The 17,500-nt window shown below is 35.8% G+C and overlaps 2 protein-coding genes across 5 annotated transcripts in view; both read right to left on the reverse strand.

Annotated features, from left to right (window-relative positions):
• The window catches only part of Pop2 (CCR4-NOT transcription complex subunit Pop2), an 8,469-nt gene extending 2,894 nt beyond the window's left edge, over positions 1–5,575 (reverse strand). The window contains exons 1-4 of one of the 3 annotated variants that reach the window (XM_043000627.2): positions 5,459–5,575; positions 2,044–2,303; positions 1,523–1,716; positions 922–1,083 (exon numbers count right to left, since the gene is read on the reverse strand). In XM_043000627.2, the coding sequence (XP_042856561.1) occupies positions 922–1,083; positions 1,523–1,716; positions 2,044–2,283 (596 nt within the window). In that variant the 5' untranslated portion in view covers positions 2,284–2,303; positions 5,459–5,575. Of the gene's footprint in view, positions 1–921; positions 1,084–1,522; positions 1,717–2,043; positions 2,304–4,241; positions 4,366–5,425 lie in introns of those variants that run through there. The other 2 variants (XM_086554335.1, XM_086554337.1) reach the window with 2 other exon arrangements.
• Positions 5,576–11,059: 5,484 nt separating this feature from the next.
• The window catches only part of LOC122243138 (uncharacterized), an 8,055-nt gene continuing 1,614 nt past the window's right edge, over positions 11,060–17,500 (reverse strand). Inside the window, exons 2-11 of one of the 2 annotated variants that reach the window (XM_043000626.2) lie at positions 17,314–17,450; positions 16,433–16,877; positions 15,675–15,917; positions 15,120–15,398; positions 14,762–14,930; positions 14,316–14,450; positions 13,897–14,041; positions 13,635–13,751; positions 12,943–13,081; positions 11,060–12,646 (exon numbers count right to left, since the gene is read on the reverse strand). In XM_043000626.2, coding sequence (XP_042856560.2) covers positions 12,511–12,646; positions 12,943–13,081; positions 13,635–13,751; positions 13,897–14,041; positions 14,316–14,450; positions 14,762–14,930; positions 15,120–15,398; positions 15,675–15,917; positions 16,433–16,877; positions 17,314–17,422 — 1,917 coding nt within the window. In that variant the 5' untranslated portion in view covers positions 17,423–17,450 and the 3' untranslated portion in view covers positions 11,060–12,510. The remainder of the gene's footprint in view (positions 12,647–12,942; positions 13,082–13,634; positions 13,752–13,896; positions 14,042–14,315; positions 14,451–14,761; positions 14,931–15,119; positions 15,399–15,674; positions 15,918–16,432; positions 16,878–17,313; positions 17,451–17,500) is intronic. The other variant, XM_086554334.1, reaches the window with a different exon arrangement.

Genomic DNA, 17,500 nt, shown 5'->3' on the forward strand with positions numbered 1-17,500 from the left:
ATAAAACGTAACAATGAGCCAATCTTACAGTGCTCGGCTATTTCAATTACTAAAATTTGAGATAACCAAGTGGAAATAGATAATTAGTCATTACTTATAATAAACCCAATACAGGATGATGAGTTCCCAAATACTCTTTATTCATACAAGACACAACTATTTTGGCATGTACAGTGTAGATTGAAGACGTTTAAAATTCTGTATCAGAGTCCTAATAGAAATACAAATATAAAGCATCAAAACTAGCACCCATTTAACGAAAAACATTCCCCGATCATTTACTGTCTTGTATTGAGGTACTTTCTTAACCCCTTCAACACGAGGACGCGTATACTGCATCATCGTAGCCCTTGGGACATATCCGAGGACGCGCATACTGCGTCGTGGCCAAGTTGTGTTAGCATTAGTGTTTTTTTCTTATGGATACTGTACGAGATCTTTCAGTATATAGGTCGTATATGATACAATGGCTTACTTACTTACTTATTCGCTTATACCGGGAGAGGTATGGATATACCCTACTAGCAATAATTTTATTATTTCGTTATGGAACATTATGTAAAAATAAAAAATTATGATTAGTTTACCATACTATTTCAACCGTTTTCTTTTGTCCTTTAAGTCACTGAGTTCTCTCACCAAGGTCACTCTTCTCACCCTCCTCCCAACCCATGTAAATAACTTGTCACATGCACAGGGGGAAGAGGTTGATTATCCATATATCTGATATATAGTACATGATGATTATGTTGAGTTTTGGCTTAAAACTTGTTGGGGCTTTGGCTTAAAAAATGTTATATTCAATAGCGACCTTTAAAATTTAGCGCGCATCGACATCCTGGATTAGGCGTGGGAGCGTGTTTTCTACTGGTTGTAGTGAAGGGGTTAAATGTCACCTTTGCCCTTTCCTCTTGGGCATACCTGTGGAAGGACAGCATCTTGATGTTGTCGAAGAGGACGATTCCCGAGGTCATGAGAAGCTCAGCAAAGTCAACTGGTTCTATTCCATCTTCCTCGTGTTTTTTGAACTGTAGGCCAGAATTTTGTAGCAGGTCTATACTGTCTTGAGCATACATGTCCTCCCTGTGTGAGACAAAACAGATGCAATAAAAGGGAAAAGATATGAATTAACAAAGATATATATATGACAGAGAGAGAGAGAGAGAGAGAGAGAGAGAGAGAGAGAGAGAGAGAGAGAGAGAGAGAGAGAGAGAGAGAGAGAGAGAGAGAGAGAGAGAGAGAGAGAGAGAGAGAGAGAGAGAGAGAGAGAGAGAGAGAGAGAGAGAGAGAGAGAGAATACAAATTTTGATAGATGACTGAGAAAGAAGAAAAGTGACAACATATGAGACTATGGTATTGGCTATATAACAAATTGTACACAATTCTACTGCGCATCCCTCAATATATGAACTAAATCTGTGCTAATCAATGCATTAATTCATGAACCAGTCACACAGCACAGAACTAGTGGTCCTATCATGAAACAGCAACATCAAGAGGCAACAAAGTGAATCCAACTTACGTGAGATTGAACTTAAAATTGAACTGCCAAGTGCTAAACCCTGGAGGTGTCTTCCCTTGTTCATCGAGGAATGTTAGACCTAGTTGGATGATCTTCAGCAGGTCCACGTTGCACCTCAATAACTGATATTGGTAGTCTGCGTTACTTCTAAATTCACCTATGGGTCTTGCCACCACACCAGGGAACTCTGTGTCCTGTGACGGGGAAAATTGTCATGAATCTATTTTATCTGTACATTTTGATATCCTCGTGACAATAATATATACATATTCAAATTAATATTAATATTAATATGTGTGTGTGTGTGTGTGTGTGTGTGTGTGTGTGTGTGTGTGTGTGTGTGTGTGTGTGTGTGTGTGTGTGTGTGTGTGTGTGTGTGTGTGTGTGTGTGTGTGTGTGTGTGTGTGTGTGTGTGTGTGTGTGTGTGTGTGTGTGTGTGTGTGTGTGTGTGTGTGTGTGTGTGTGCGTGCCTGTGTACATGCGTGCACTGCAATGACATAAAGCCCTGCCCAAGCACCCACCATGGCCACATAAGGGTACTGGTGCACAATGCGTCGGATGTGGTGGAACTCCTCTTCCATGTTGTGTGCCCACACCTCCCGAATGCCGCATTCCTCATTCGACATTGGTCTTGACACGCTACTGTTCCGCCCTCCCCCACGGTTGCCTCCTCCATCGCCGCTCTCCCTGTCTCCGGCTCCGCTACTTCCACCGCCCAGCACGAACGGCCCTGTTATACTAGGCATTACACTTTGAACCATTCAAAAGTGCTCACAAGTGCCTGCAAGACATAATGAGGAAACCCGTTTAACATGACTGTCGTTGCACCACGTTCCAGCTGTTAAAAAAAGAGGTATAAATAATACATAATAAAACGATGAGGAAATAAAAACAGTGAAAAAGTATAACAAACCACTGGCACAAAAAAGCACAATTTCAAATACCAAAGAGCGATCTTTTATAGTTCAATCAACTTCAGGTACAAAAAAAGTGCCATAAAATTGATACAGGAGGGCAAAGGCGAAGATTGAATCCAATTTCGGACAAACATGAAAGCATATATGAAAATTACTTCTATATAATCATATCAATAATATTCTTTTGTCTTCCCACCTGAGACTGGAAAGTTAAAAACTGATGCATACTATTGAATATTTCTATATAACTTCTACCCAAATCTAGATCATTAAAGAGAGTAATCTGATATCTCAAAGCCATATTTCCTTTATGCTTTTAGCCTGGACATAATAATCGTTACAGTAATAACATTCATAAAACCCAAACAAATGCAAAAAGAACCACAGCCAATTCCTCATTCCTTGTTGACTCTCACTTGAACCAGAGACAATGCCTGTCATACCTAAAACAATATATGATCAAATAAATTATGCAAATACAAAATTTAACAAAATAAATATATAATAACAATGATTATACGATATGAATGACTATAAAAATAACAATGCAATAATAATATAATGATAACTGATAATAATGATGATGATGATGATTTTGATTATGATTATGATGATGATGATGATAATGATAATAATGATGATGATGATGATGATACAGAATTACACAAAAGAGCTAGCCTGACACCACTCCCATAGAGGCCAAACATCATCCACCACATACAACATATTCCTTCAACATAATTATAAGTGATTATGCAGAGGGAAGCTGCTTTTCCGCATATAATTTCTGTGCACTTGACCTGACTGGACCATGAGGGTGTCCACAGAAGGTATTTATACATTATTTCAAATGTATATAACAAATGTAATAAAATAGTCGCCATTTTTTTTTAATGACACACAATACAAAACAAAACTAGTCAAGACAGCTAAATTGAAAATCTGTTTTTTGTTTTTTTTTGTTTTTTGTTTTTAACATGAAAAGCAATCATAAAAGCTAAAGCTGAAAAAACACCTTTTATCTTCACTTTTCCAACATGACAAAGAGATAACTTTGCACAGACAGATAGCACAGTGCTAAACAATACTGCATTTAGATCTTACTCAAGCATTGCTTCAGATATTCAATTGAACTTATAATACCAAATACATTTTTAAACGTAACAAATAAATATATGATCAAATATAAAAATCTAGGCATAATTCACTACACTTCACCGAAATCCCCTGACAAAATCACGGTTTTCAATTTGCATAGCATACAAGGTCACCAGTACATGGAACCAATAGATCAATGAATCCTAAACCATTTGTTTACTAGGACATAGCTGTCACCAATTGAAAGTTTTCAAGGTTCTAAACAGTTTTGTTAAAATTCCTGATGTGTTTTAAATTTGACATCCACTTCTGTCGCATCAAAAATACCCCCTAACAATAACAGGGAAAGTATTAGAATTCAGGGTTTCCCTTTGGAGAAATAAGCCTCGTGAAAGATTCTGTCAAGCAACTGCCAAGGCCTACATGCCTCCGGTACCTTAAACCGGAGGCAAGGCAAATTGTAAATTTCGTAACCCCTACGGCGAACTGTGTGTGCAGCGATCGTGGTTGACTCCACACTTACATCATAACAGGAAGCAATTTTTAGCAGAAATTTTGCAGGCACTGTTTCCAGGGCATTTTTGGTCTACAAAACCCTAACCCAGTGACCAGTCTAACCATGCCTAGTTTTGAGATTAGCTCTAGCCAATGGGGTGTTTTGCCCCCTAGGACCTCACTTATTCAAAGCATATCGTTCTACTTACCTTGATTTCATGGAGTTTTTATTTCAGTTTTTAAGCTTGATCTAGTTCCTTACTGAGCAATAAAGCTTTTGAATCTATCATCAATACGTATTCTGTATCACCAATGTACATCCTGCACTGGAACCAAAATCGCAAACACAAACACATACACGTCTTCATGATACGATAACTAGATCAAAACTGGTTCAACATCCAGCCCACGTATTCAAGGAACAAGAAGAGAAATGAAACCACTGTGATTGGCCTGTTGATATAAGGACAGTCCTCATTGGTTGCATGTATAAACAATATGTACATCACAAAATCATTTTTTCTGGCAGATGGCTCTTTTCCAAACTAGGTCACATCAGGTAAAACAAAAACACATTAGTCGATTGTTCATCAGTGCAGGATGAAGGTCAAAGGGACTGGTGCAAGTATTTTATTTCTATATCAAATAACTTCTTGATTTTAAATATTTGCAAGAAATGTCATAGATAAACACTGTTTTGGATTTCACAGACTTATTGCTTCCATAAACTATTTTCCATGAAAGTAACATTGTCATAAACTAAAACTAAACCACAATATTCACTGCGTCAACATATTTACCATCGCATGTGGCTTCCATTACCCTAATCTGGACCCTGAGTGAATCGTCACTATCAACAAGCTGTCACATTGTTATATCCACTGAAACCCTTAATCATTCCTTAGACAACTGGCATTCAAAACCTAAATTGCATTTTATTCCTATATTCCTTGTGCATTCTGGGGGATGGGACTTGAAAAATGATGTAAACAGGAGAGATAATGATGTAATGAATATAGTGATTGAGAAAGAAATTATGGAGAAAATTAATATCATATACGACCTCAAAATAAGAAATAACAGAATGAAATAATAATAAACATTACATATCGAAGCAAAACGACTCGGAAAACCGACAGCAAAATCGTCCTTTATTTTCCCCAATTGATATCCCCGAAAATATCTTCAGGACCAACCCGACAGTGAGAAATAAACCCTCCAAATCCTCCTGCCATCCTAAAAACCCACAAATAACAGTCCCAAAAGCCCTAAATAAGGCAAATATGCAACACACAAAACACAAATCCTCGGCCTGGAGAGACAGCATCTCGGACGTGTTTACATACCTCCCTCCTTCTTCGTATATATCTCTTATCAAAACCCTTTTTCTCACCTCTAACGCACTCTTTAATCTCTCTAGACTCACTTGGGAATAAAGTTTAGGCTCCTCGTGGATTTAATGAGAGAGAAATGGGAGTTTGAACATGTAAACAAACAATCTTTTGCTCTTGTTGCCTCACGCACAGCTGACAGTGACGTCACCAAAGCGTCACAGAAAATGGGAAATTTCTCGCAATTTTACATATATTTTCCCTTAAAACGAAATTAATGTGTCATAAAGCTCCCATCACGGCATATACATCATAAGCATTTAAGGTGCATCACCAAGAGACCCTATTCTTCCATTTAACGTCTAATAATTTTCAGTATTTCCAGAGTTTTATAGGAACTTTTTTGACTGCCCTCAACCGGCATTTCTTTGATCATAAACAATAATTGAAAAGTGAAAGTATTTTCTGCAAATGAAAACTCGGTATTTCTATAATGTCATCAGCCTTTTCCGGAATATAATAATTTCAGGAACTTAACGAGACTCTACCTTCGATATGATAATGATAGTGATAACACAATTAATAATAATGATATCATCATCATTATTATTGTTGATGATAATAGCGATAATAGTACTAATGATGATGGCGATAATGATAATAGTAATAACAATAACAATGATAATAATGATGATAATGATAATAATAATGATAATAATAATAATAATAATAATAATAATAATAATAATAATAATAATAATAACAATAATAATAATGATGATAATAATAATAATAACAATGATAACAATATAATAATAATTATTATAATAATGATAATAATAATAATAATAATAATAGTAATAATAATAAATAATGATATTGGTATTGATAATTATAATAATAATAATAATAATAATAATAATAATAATAATAATAATAATGATAATGATAATAATATTGATAAAGATGATGATGATGATGATGATGGTGATGATGATGATGATGATGATGATGATGATGATGATGATGATACTGATAATAAAAATTATGACTAATAATGATGATAATTATGATAATAACAGTTGAAACAGAAATAATGATAGTGGTAATAATAACAATGATAACACTAACCATAATAAAGATAAAGACTAGAATGATAAAAAAAATATTATTGTCATTATTATTAAAACTACTAGTATTTTTATAGATATTATGATAATGACAATTAAATGATAGCAACAATAAATACTATCATCATTATTATCATGATCATTACAACTATCATTATTTTCATTATTACTGATTTTATTATTATTATTATTATAATTCTTCTATTACTATTACTATCATTATTATCATCATTGTTATCATCCTCATTATCATTGCTATTATAATCACCATTATCATCAAAACTATTATCATTATCATTATCATCACGGTTAGTATCATTACTATTATGACTAATGTTATTATTATTATTCTCATTGTCATTATCAATGTCTTTTTTAAATATTAGTATCACTTTCATTATCATAATTGCCATTATCATCATTAGCATAATCATCCATTTTTATTAGTACCATTATCATAATCATCGTCGTCGTTATCAGCTCAATTATCATCATGATAATTAACACTATAACTGTTGTTATCGTTATCACTTGTTAGTATTATCACCCTCACTTGATATTGTTTTGAAATCATTGTTATTATGATTTCTCTGGGAGAATTCCACACCTTCTCATAGCCGGAAAAATAATAATAATCATAATAGTCACTTTTCCACCCCAAGGAAAAGGAGCTTAGAAAGTTCAGGCGCATACTTACCCTACTTACTTACTTACTTACAGACTCCAACGGGAACTGAGACCATGCCAGTAAAAGCTCTATTGCTCCACTAAGGACATGGGGACTGGGTAGTGGCACACCGCAGTTAAACGACCAGAAACCTTCTTGAGTACAGTCGGTATTGTCGTCCCTCTGGTTGTATGTATTATGTACGTCTTTGAACTTGAAGAGGGCCTTTGAAACGGAAGACGGGGAATGGCGCCAGAGGGAAGCTCCTGGTTTGGATTAGGGATTTCCTCAGGGACAGAAATGTTAGAGTCTGGGTTCCAGGGCCACCCTTCAGAGTAAAATCCACTTTAGGATGGCACATTTCGGATAATTGCAGATAACTTGTGGCTGTTCCTGATAGACAGGGTGCCGATACGCCTTCAGCTTACATATCAATAATTGAAGGTTAGATCCCCTCCCCCCCTGGGATGATCTAATTGAGTTATCTGTCATGAAAGCGACTGGAAGAATAAGTGGCTGCCCAATGCTCGGATCGCAGGCAGAGACAGAGGGGACAATTTGCCGCTTCACTTCTTCGGAAGGTACTACAAACGTCACGGATGGATCAGTTGAACTTACCACCATTACAGGCGCGTCGGTTTTGCAAGGAGGTGTAAAACTGTGTTCGCACAGGTGTCTAACAATGCCTCGTAGTCAAGAGCAAAGGTTGTTTTCACCATGGGAGCTCTGGCTCTTCTTTTACTTCTTATAAAGAAGAACTCTTGGTGTGTTCGTAACGTTACGACTTTTATTCCGTCTGTATTGTATCTACGTATTACTTGATACATTGCCATACACAAAGTACCGTCTGCGTCGATCTACTCATCACTTGTCTCTTTAAAACACAGAGGATTTAAATTCATTAGGACTGATCCGTCATTTTAATAGGGCCATTGCACATAATGGCATTCATTGAAACGAAATTGCTGACAGACTAGAGGAGTGTGGAAGGGAGAAACCCTCGACAGAACTAGTAATAGCAGGACATAAGCTCTAAAGTAGTAGAGCGGCAGTCTTGCAGCACTACAGAAGAGGCCACGAAAACCTGCCCTTCAGTCATTAGGTTTATGAATGGCTTCAGGTATGAACCACAGACGCGCTGGGGTCATCATGACAAGTGCTAGGGTCATCTTCCATGAGATAAGACCGACTACTATTGTCCATGTCAAGTCATAGGTACGACACGCCATGTTGAGTGCGGTTGTCCGCAAATACCACCCTCTGGTGCACTTACCCACGGCGAGCTAATAGCAAGGAATACCGACCACCGCCGCCGGGCTATTTAAAAGGTTATGTCTGTCACATAATTCGTGGACACCAGACTTACTAGAATATCATTATATCATTACCCTCATTATCGTAACCAGTACAAATCAATATCATACCTATGATTTGTATCATCAACAGCATTAGTCATTATTACCACAAATCAGGTCATCAGATGAACTGGTCAGCCCGCCAAATTGCCTTCCCTTCCGCAGACTGATGGAATCTTCCTTCACCAATGAATTTTGTCAATTTAACTTAAATAGCAATTTCTCTCCAGATGACCGTCTCCTTATCCATACCCTAATTATGTTGGCTTGTGCTAAACAACCCATTTAAACCCGTATGTTAATCAGATCTACTAATCTGACGTCCCTTAACCTGTACCTACTTGTTTGTACCTGTTGCTACCTGTTTTCTACCTTTTCTTTCCCTTCCTAGTTACTTTCTTTCTTAAATACTTTGCCTTCTCTGGTTTGAGGATGGGAGAGTTTGATTTTGAAATTATTCTTTTGATAAACTTGTTTGGTTTATTGTAAGATTTTTAGGTCAGAGATTAATAAGTTTATGTATTTCTTTGCAATATATGATCATTTTAAAAAAGAAGGAGAATGATCATGATGTGTTTATCATTATCGATTTTATATTTTTGAGTTCCGTCTAGTCTTATCTTTTTATTTATCTTTATTTTTTACATGCCGCTGGATCTGACGTCCCTGTTGTTGTTAATTAGTTTTAAAATATATGAATTAGCGTTATGATTATTTTAATAATAATAATTACTATAATATCACTTTGTTGTTATCACTGCCGTTATTACTATTGCCTAGTTTACAATTATTTTAGAAATCATAACCATTACTAGTCATATCACCGTTTCAAAATCATTATGATCGCTTCTATTAGCGGTTCAGTTGGGATTATAGTCATCATTAACATACTCGTTTCCGCTATCACTGTTGATGGCGGTCGTAGTAGTAATAGCATTAACATTAAAAACGTCTTCGAGTATAATTACTGCTACGCTATGCAAGCCATTTTTGCCCTTGACACCGAACGGCATAAAGTTCAGATTAGAATGTTCTTCACAATACTTCCAAGTTTAATATGTCTACAACAGTAATTAATAATGATAACAGTAACAATAACAATAAAACTTCACTGTATCTCTTTACTTTTCATCTATAACGTGAAACAAACTGATGTACTATATCGAGTTACGCAGTGAAACAGCAAACTGAAAATATATTTTTATATTGAAATAAATGATTTCGTGCTTGTTAAGTATTCTTTATTGGGCTAGTGTAAAAAATATAGAGGGATAACGAGAGAAAAAATGTTTGCGCAACGTTACTGCTACGATGTCGAAAAGTCCTAAACGTTTTTGCAACAAGTCAAGCGTTTCTTCATTAAATGCAGATGTTCGATAGCAATCGTATATAAGGCATTTTCTAGACTTATTATAAACCTTTGGTATTTTCCAAACACCATTCACTTTATGTATATCATTCTGATGTACACGAATCTCATTTGTGTATCGTATGTTGAAGGTGGAAAGTGAATCGAGTAAAAAGTGCTTTTGTAAGAATCTCATATATACTCTGCATACACGCACACACTCACACACTCACACTCACACTCACACTCACACTCACACATACACACACACACACACACACACACACACACACACACACACACACACACACACACACACACACACACACACACACACACACACACACACACACACACACACACACACACACACACACACACACACACACACACACACACACACACTCACTCACTCACTCACTCACTCACTCACTCACTCACTCACTCACTCACTCACACTCACTCACTCACTCTCACTCACACACATGATGCGCACAGACGAATCGCAAAAGTTATGGACCTGCATATCCTGCCATGCCTACACTGAGGAGTCAAATACTGCATGACCAAAGAACAAAACGGCAAATGCTCGGCGAAGTAATATCTTAAGAGGCAGATTATTTGATGTCAATTTTCCCTAACAACCATGTTACAGTAATAGGTTTAACCCATTGAGGTTGGGAACATGAACTACCCAATGTTTTTTTTTTTTTTATAACAAATAGATGTATGCAAGTGTTTACTTACCAAAGACTCAGTGACTATGTATACCTATCCTCATCTATGTATCCCAATATTTGAATTTTCGGAGAAAAAGTGTTCATTTCTATGATAATTATTGTTATCAATGTTATCCTTATCATCATGTAATGATAGTAATTGTAAGAATAAAGTTTTTATTCTAAAAAAATAAAGGAATAGGATAAGCAGATGAGGTGCAGTAGGTCTAATAACTGACTCCTTGGTAGCTAAGCAATTACATGTAATTCTGATGCCTATATAATTGAAACACATTAGTTTCGTTACTTATATTTTGAAGTTTTTCAGTCTAATTTATACCTTTATCTATAGGTCTGCTACGTCTACTTTGTTGCAAATACAGTCATACTGATAATTTGTATAAATAATAATTGTCAAGACTTGGAAATATCCACAATCACTTTACATAAACAAAAGCAAGATTACTGAAACACATCTTCTTAACAAGTATTTATTATTTTAATATAACAATCAAGAGCTCCTGTTCATACAAGATCCCAAGATATTAGTTGTTAGTTATAGACATTTTCTATGGAATGATTCTATATACTATGAAGATGAGGGTGGAAAGCAACAGTATATAAACCAGGCATATATATATCCTAAAAAAGCACATTCCCTTTTCTAATAAGTTTTTTAAATACGAAAATATAGACAAACAAGAACATTGGAAAATACTTTGATATCTGGAGGAAAATCTCTTATATACAAAAGAAAAGATATATGCTTAGCTCTCTTAGCAAGTTGTATAATATAGACTTTTTACTTTCAAATCCATGTTCCATTCATTACTTGCCTCATATAAAAAAATATCAGTGTTTTGTAAAGACATTATTTTGAAACTTTGGAATGTTAAACACCACATTTTGTTAGGCTCTGTGTTTCTGATTGTCAGATCATAATTCATTGAAGTTTTACATTTGCTTATCTGTCACAAAAATCAATTAAAAACGTTTCAAAGAGAGCTAGCTAATATTATAAATGATTTGGCATCTCTGGATTTGGCCTTGTGCAAAAATGGAATAATATTCCCATATTTTGAAGGGCTACCCAAATGTGCACTGAAATATAAGATGGTCACTTTCTAGCACTCTCCTTTCCTTAAATGAGGTAAAAAGAAGAAGAGCCAAAAATGATGATGAAACAAATGTAAAAACAATCTTGAGCATTATTGTTGCATGGCCAACTCAGGAAAAGGTTTGCCCTGCCATGTATTAAAGAGATGGAGTGAAAACAGTGTAAAAGCATATATGCACTTTTCTTTTTTTATCTTAATCATTCAGATATTCAAAATTTTGTATTTAGATTTCTATGTTCTTAAGAAAACGGAAAAAATATTGAGTGACAAGTAATGGTTACTTTAATGTGCTACCATTTTGTTCCTAACCAAATTAGGAAAGCCAGTACTTTCCTTTGACATATGTCTGTAAATACAATGGCAGATAAATTATACACAAAATAGGTTTATTAAAAGATAAAATACAAATATCAACCCATTTCTCACACACTGGGTTTCCTTGTCACTGTGTTTTCTAGACAAATATTGGTCTATAATCTTGATATCTTCCTAACAAAGCAAGTTAGACCCAACCCAAATGTTACTATATGTGTAATTTAGTTGTAGCTAATGTTGAAAAATCTACCCTTTACTAATATCATTTCATGTTGTATCAAAAGCAAAACATGCACATCTGAAAGCAGTAAGTCATGCATCCCCTCTCATTAGAAATGTAAGGAAACAAGCTATCCAATTATCACCTGTTAAAATGTAGAAAAATAAACAATACACAGAGTATATAAACAATAGTGATGATTGATTTGTTCCTTCGTGACCATCCTAACTGATGATTTTGACATTGCCATTGGATCCCTTAACAAGCTCCAGTTATTAGGCAGAAATCACCAAGTTGAAGCTGTCGTCATCATGGGACAAAGGAGCACTCCCGTTGGTCTGTTTGGAGCCGAGTTGCAGTGATGCCTCTTGGACCGACAGTCTGGCAGCCTTATGGACTTCATTCTCGCATCTTGATAAGAGGAAAGAAAATGCATAATTTTGACAAGGAGTTTACTAATAAAGATTTAGATTGAGAGAATGTATAAAAGGAATTTGATATGACTTTTCTCATAAAACACCCATGTTTATGTTTCGTCTGTTATTAGAAACTAATCTACAATATAGAAAAACAGAGTACAAAAAAGAAAAAGAAAGAAGAAAGAAAAAGAGAGAGAGAGAGAGAGAGGAAAAAAAAAAAAAAAAAAAAAAAAAAAAAAAAAAAAAAGATAAAAAAAAAAAAAAAAAAAAAAAAGTCATGAAACTAACTGTTGGATGCGATGTGTTGTATTTTGAAGTTCTCCCAGCAGGTTGATGGTTGACCGAAGGTGGTGTGAACGGGTTTCTAAAAGACTCTCCAAGTTGCTCAGAAGGGAAACTTGGTCGGTCAGTGCCTCTGATAGTTGATCTGCAAACAAAGCACATGCAAAAGAATAATAAGTATCATTATCAGTATGTATCAATATTAATGTCATTCTGAAACATTTTTAAAAATGTGATAAATAATTGTAATTGTAAAAAGAATACAGCTGTAAGAATACTGACCTTCTATAGTTCCTTAGTACTTAACACATTCCCTGATTCTTTATTCTATGCTTTTTTTCTTTCTTTCTCTTTAACAATAAACTCAGAAAAAGCATATGCATGTGCTACCCCTCCCTGCAATTCTGAACTAATTACAATATAATTTTTCATCATTATCTTTAGTTTTGGGATTTGATGAATATACATTTTTCATTCTAACTTATGATACAGGTCTGCTGAGCTAAGTTTAAAAAAAATTGCAAAACTTTGTAAATTGATTCAAATATGCACTACCTTGAGAAATAAAATATGAGATATATGAGTAAAAGGTATGAGAAAACATCAATATAACTGAGTTTATCATATGTAATGCTAAAGGAAATTTCATCAAAATGAATCCAGTTACACCTATTACTATACCTTTTCTACATCCTTACCTCTGTACTGTTTGTGATTCTCTGGTACATATAGATTGTCCATCTTAACTTGGTGCAGAGATTTTTCTAATTCTCTGCTCATTGTTTGCATGCCTTCTTCACTGGCCGGTAGGGCATCTAAGGAGGTGGGAAACAAATCAGAAAATGGGAGAAACTTAAATATATGACAATCTGGTAAAAATTACAAGACGAAAACTGCATAAAAAAAAAAAACTAAAAAATAAAGTAAAATATCGATAAACCTACTACATAAAACACCTACCGATGAGAGTACGGAGTAATTCTGTTTGGCTTTGACTAGCTTCTGTGACATGCTGGTGGTGAACGACTAGCTCGGTCATCTGTCTACGCTCACTAACTTCATTCTGTTTCTCACCAATTAGCTGCTCTAAGAATGTTATTTGTGTCTGGAAATGAGAGCTTTGATTAATTTTATTTTTCAGCATATTATTTTTAATTTATTAATTTTTTTTAAAGATTCCTTGTATGATAAAATTCTACTAATTGCACTCCAAATTCTATGTACATAACATATAAACATTATGGTTCTTTTTAATCCATTTGTATATTTTTAAAGCCTGAAAAAACTTCTATTCTTGTACAGAGCTTTTTTTTTTACTAATCAAAATGAGAATAGATTCAGGAATACATAGACCTATATATATCATCACTCAAATATACCTCTGCTTCTTTGACCTGGTCGAGGAAGACACTCTTGCTACAGAGGTTCACCTGCGCCCACTGCATGTAACGCAGGTATTCCAGCTCCAGTTCCTCTGCTGTTACTTCGTGCATGCTGCAATCATTGCTGTCTTGCTGTTGGGGTTAAGAAATATACCTTAAAATAGATTGTTGACATAAAGCTAGCTAGTTAGCTCTCTCTCTTTCTCTCAAGTTCTCTTCTTCAAACCATGTCTAGATTATTTATTTCTTGTATCTAAATGATGACAACAACAAACAAATAATAACATAGAAAATAAATAAAATAAAACAAAGTCATAAAATATATATTCAAATAAAATTTCATATGAAAAGTTTTAAAAAGATAAATAACCATATCTTAATGGAGTCTATAATCAACCCAAATTTCTTCCTAATGTGCAAACTTCATGATCTTTTTTACTCACCGTTGAGTCTTTCTCACTAACAGATGACAAAACAGTATTGTCACCACTTCTATTCTCACTGCCCACACTATCCAGTCTAATGGCAGATATGTCAGGGAGCTCAGGCAAGGTGACACAAGTCAAATCTAGATTGCGACCTCCTGGTGCCATGCCACCCACCAGTGTTGTGCTGCAGAGATAAAGTCAAATGAGGTTAAGTTCTCAAGTGACTTTGAGTAAATCTATTTATGTTAAGTTAAAGTTCATGCTAATGCTATAAAGAAAATCTATCATGGAGGGTTTGAAAGCAATCTGTAATCATCTCACCATCTATTACAAATAATGTAAAACTCTAGTCAGCAACACCAGTCCACCTCACCTAAAAACATTACTCGACCCTTCCTTGTGCGTCCTGTCGCCAAGAACCGTGGCATTGAGGACCGTGGAATGTAGCTTGTGTCTATTGGTCCGTGGAGCAATGGGTTTTGAAGGCCTCGTCATCCCTACTGACCCCTGGCTTGCCAGATTGGTTGCTGACTGGCTGACCTGTGTACGGGGGCTGGACTTATTTGTGGTGCGACTAGGCAAAACGCCCGTCTTTGCTATGTTTACTGTAGAGCGGCTGATTGGCCCACTCGCTCCTGGTGCTAAGGATGCCCTGCTTGTGGTGAAGGGAGAGAGAGGAGGAAACTGGTGAATACCTAGCCTTCTGTTATCTTTTATACTCAAATACGCAAAAGCTAAGGAGCATATTGACCAGGTTTTCAAAAGGTAATTGGTAATTACTTTCCACAGCAATGAAGAGAACAGGAATCTAAATTCAAATAAAATCATGGGAGGGAAAGAGGGTGAGAGGGAGAAGAGGAGAGAAGGAGAGAAGGAGAAAAGAAGAAAAGGAGAGAGAGGGAGGGTGTAACCAGACAAAAGCACACACCTAACTGGTCTACTCTTGGCATTAACTTTGCTCCCGGCCATGCTCGTAGTTGAAGAGGCTCCGACAAGAGTGGTGTTCAGGCGGTTGTTGCTCCTGCTGCCTGGGCTGCTGAGGTTGCTGCTGTTATTTGACCCATTCCTGCCGTTGCTGCTGTTCCCACTATTGTTTTTCGCTGCAGCTGCAGCCTTGAAGCGGGACTGAACCACTCTTTGCGGTGGCGGCTTTCTCTTCATCTTTTCATTGCTGTGAGGAATTAAAACCAACGTCAGAAGTAGGACATTATAACTATCCATTAATAAACATATACATGATCATTTTAATCAATATCATCGTGGTTGGGAATTTATTGAGGTCCACTTCGGTGTGTTCTCTTGTACTTCTACTTTAATTAGGGGGATATTCCAAATATTGTTGATTGATATTAATATCAATATTTTCTTAACTGGTTTTAAGTAACTATACGTTGCTCTTATTTTTGGTACTTCCATTTGCCAATGTATTATAGGAGACACTATCATTATCTTCTGTTTTTTATGTAAATAATTATGCACTGTCTGGTTATCAAAAAGAATAGAAAAATATTAAAAGAAAAAAATAAGTGGAAGAAAACAAGTCAATACATAAATTAACACAATAAAAATGTTAAACACTTGAAAAAAATATATATATAAAAAGAAACAAGTCCGTAATCTATCAGTTCCACTCTAAGATCGTTAACATTTTCTCTTTTTTCTAATCCAATGCTCCTCAAGTATTACCTCACATTGGTGGCTTCCTTTTTCTTGGCTAAATTGCTGCTCCCTGGCTTGTTACTGTTGCTTGTGTTTGACTTGTTGCTGCTGTTTGCATCAGACTTGTTGTTTCTGCTGAGGTCCGACTTGTTGGTGTTGCTTGTGTTAGATCTATTGCTGGTGCTGAGGTCTGACTTGCTGTTACCGTTACTTATGTCAGATTTATTGGTAGTGCTTAGGTCTGACTTGCTGTTACCGTTACTTATGTCAGATTTATTGGTGGTGTTGAGGTCTGACTTGCTGTTACCGTTACTTATGTCAGATTTATTGGTGGTGCTGAGGTCTGACTTGCTGTTACTGTTGTTGATTACATCTGATTTGTTGTCACTGCCACTCACGTCTGACTTGTTGTTGCCACTGACATCCGACTTGCTGGAGAGGTCTGGAACTGCTGACTCGCCAGAATCTGCATCTGTAGCAAAAAATAAGATGCCATACAAACAAGACATAAGATAATAAAGAAAGATGTGGAGGAGGAAATAAAAGAGAAAGAGAAGAAAGAAGAATAGAAAGAAAAGAAGATAAATATCAGCTGTGTAGTGAATGAAGTGTTGGGATGACTTACACAAAATCAAAACCAATAGAAAGCATCAAAATACAGAAACATCTATGACAGTAATTCACCTAATTTTATGGCATTCAAGTGAATATATAAATTTCCATAATATCATACTAATGCTATCCATTAATTCATAAATTTCCATACTAATACACAAAACCTATCAAGATACTATCTCATTCTCATTACACTAAGCACTTATTCCCAAGAACCAACCCATTAAACCACAACAAAAAACAAACAGAATAATAATGCTTTCCTCCCCCTTGCCGCGCTTGGTGCAACTCACCCCAAGCTCCATTCGTCCCCGCAGAGACGCTGTGCGAGGACACCAGCGTCATATCGGTATCCTCCTCTGGGGGGTCCGCGGGAGTGCTTGAATCCTCGCTGGTGCTCATGGCGGAAGAGTTACTGGAGCCTTGAAGTCTAAGATGGTGTGGAAAAATAGGGAATTTTGTAATATCATAAATATTATA

Source organism: Penaeus japonicus, unplaced genomic scaffold (assembly GCF_977035675.1).
Source record: "Penaeus japonicus unplaced genomic scaffold, GWHDUDI00000001_assembly GWHDUDI00000029, whole genome shotgun sequence".
Classification (NCBI taxonomy): Eukaryota; Metazoa; Arthropoda; class Malacostraca; order Decapoda; family Penaeidae; genus Penaeus; species Penaeus japonicus.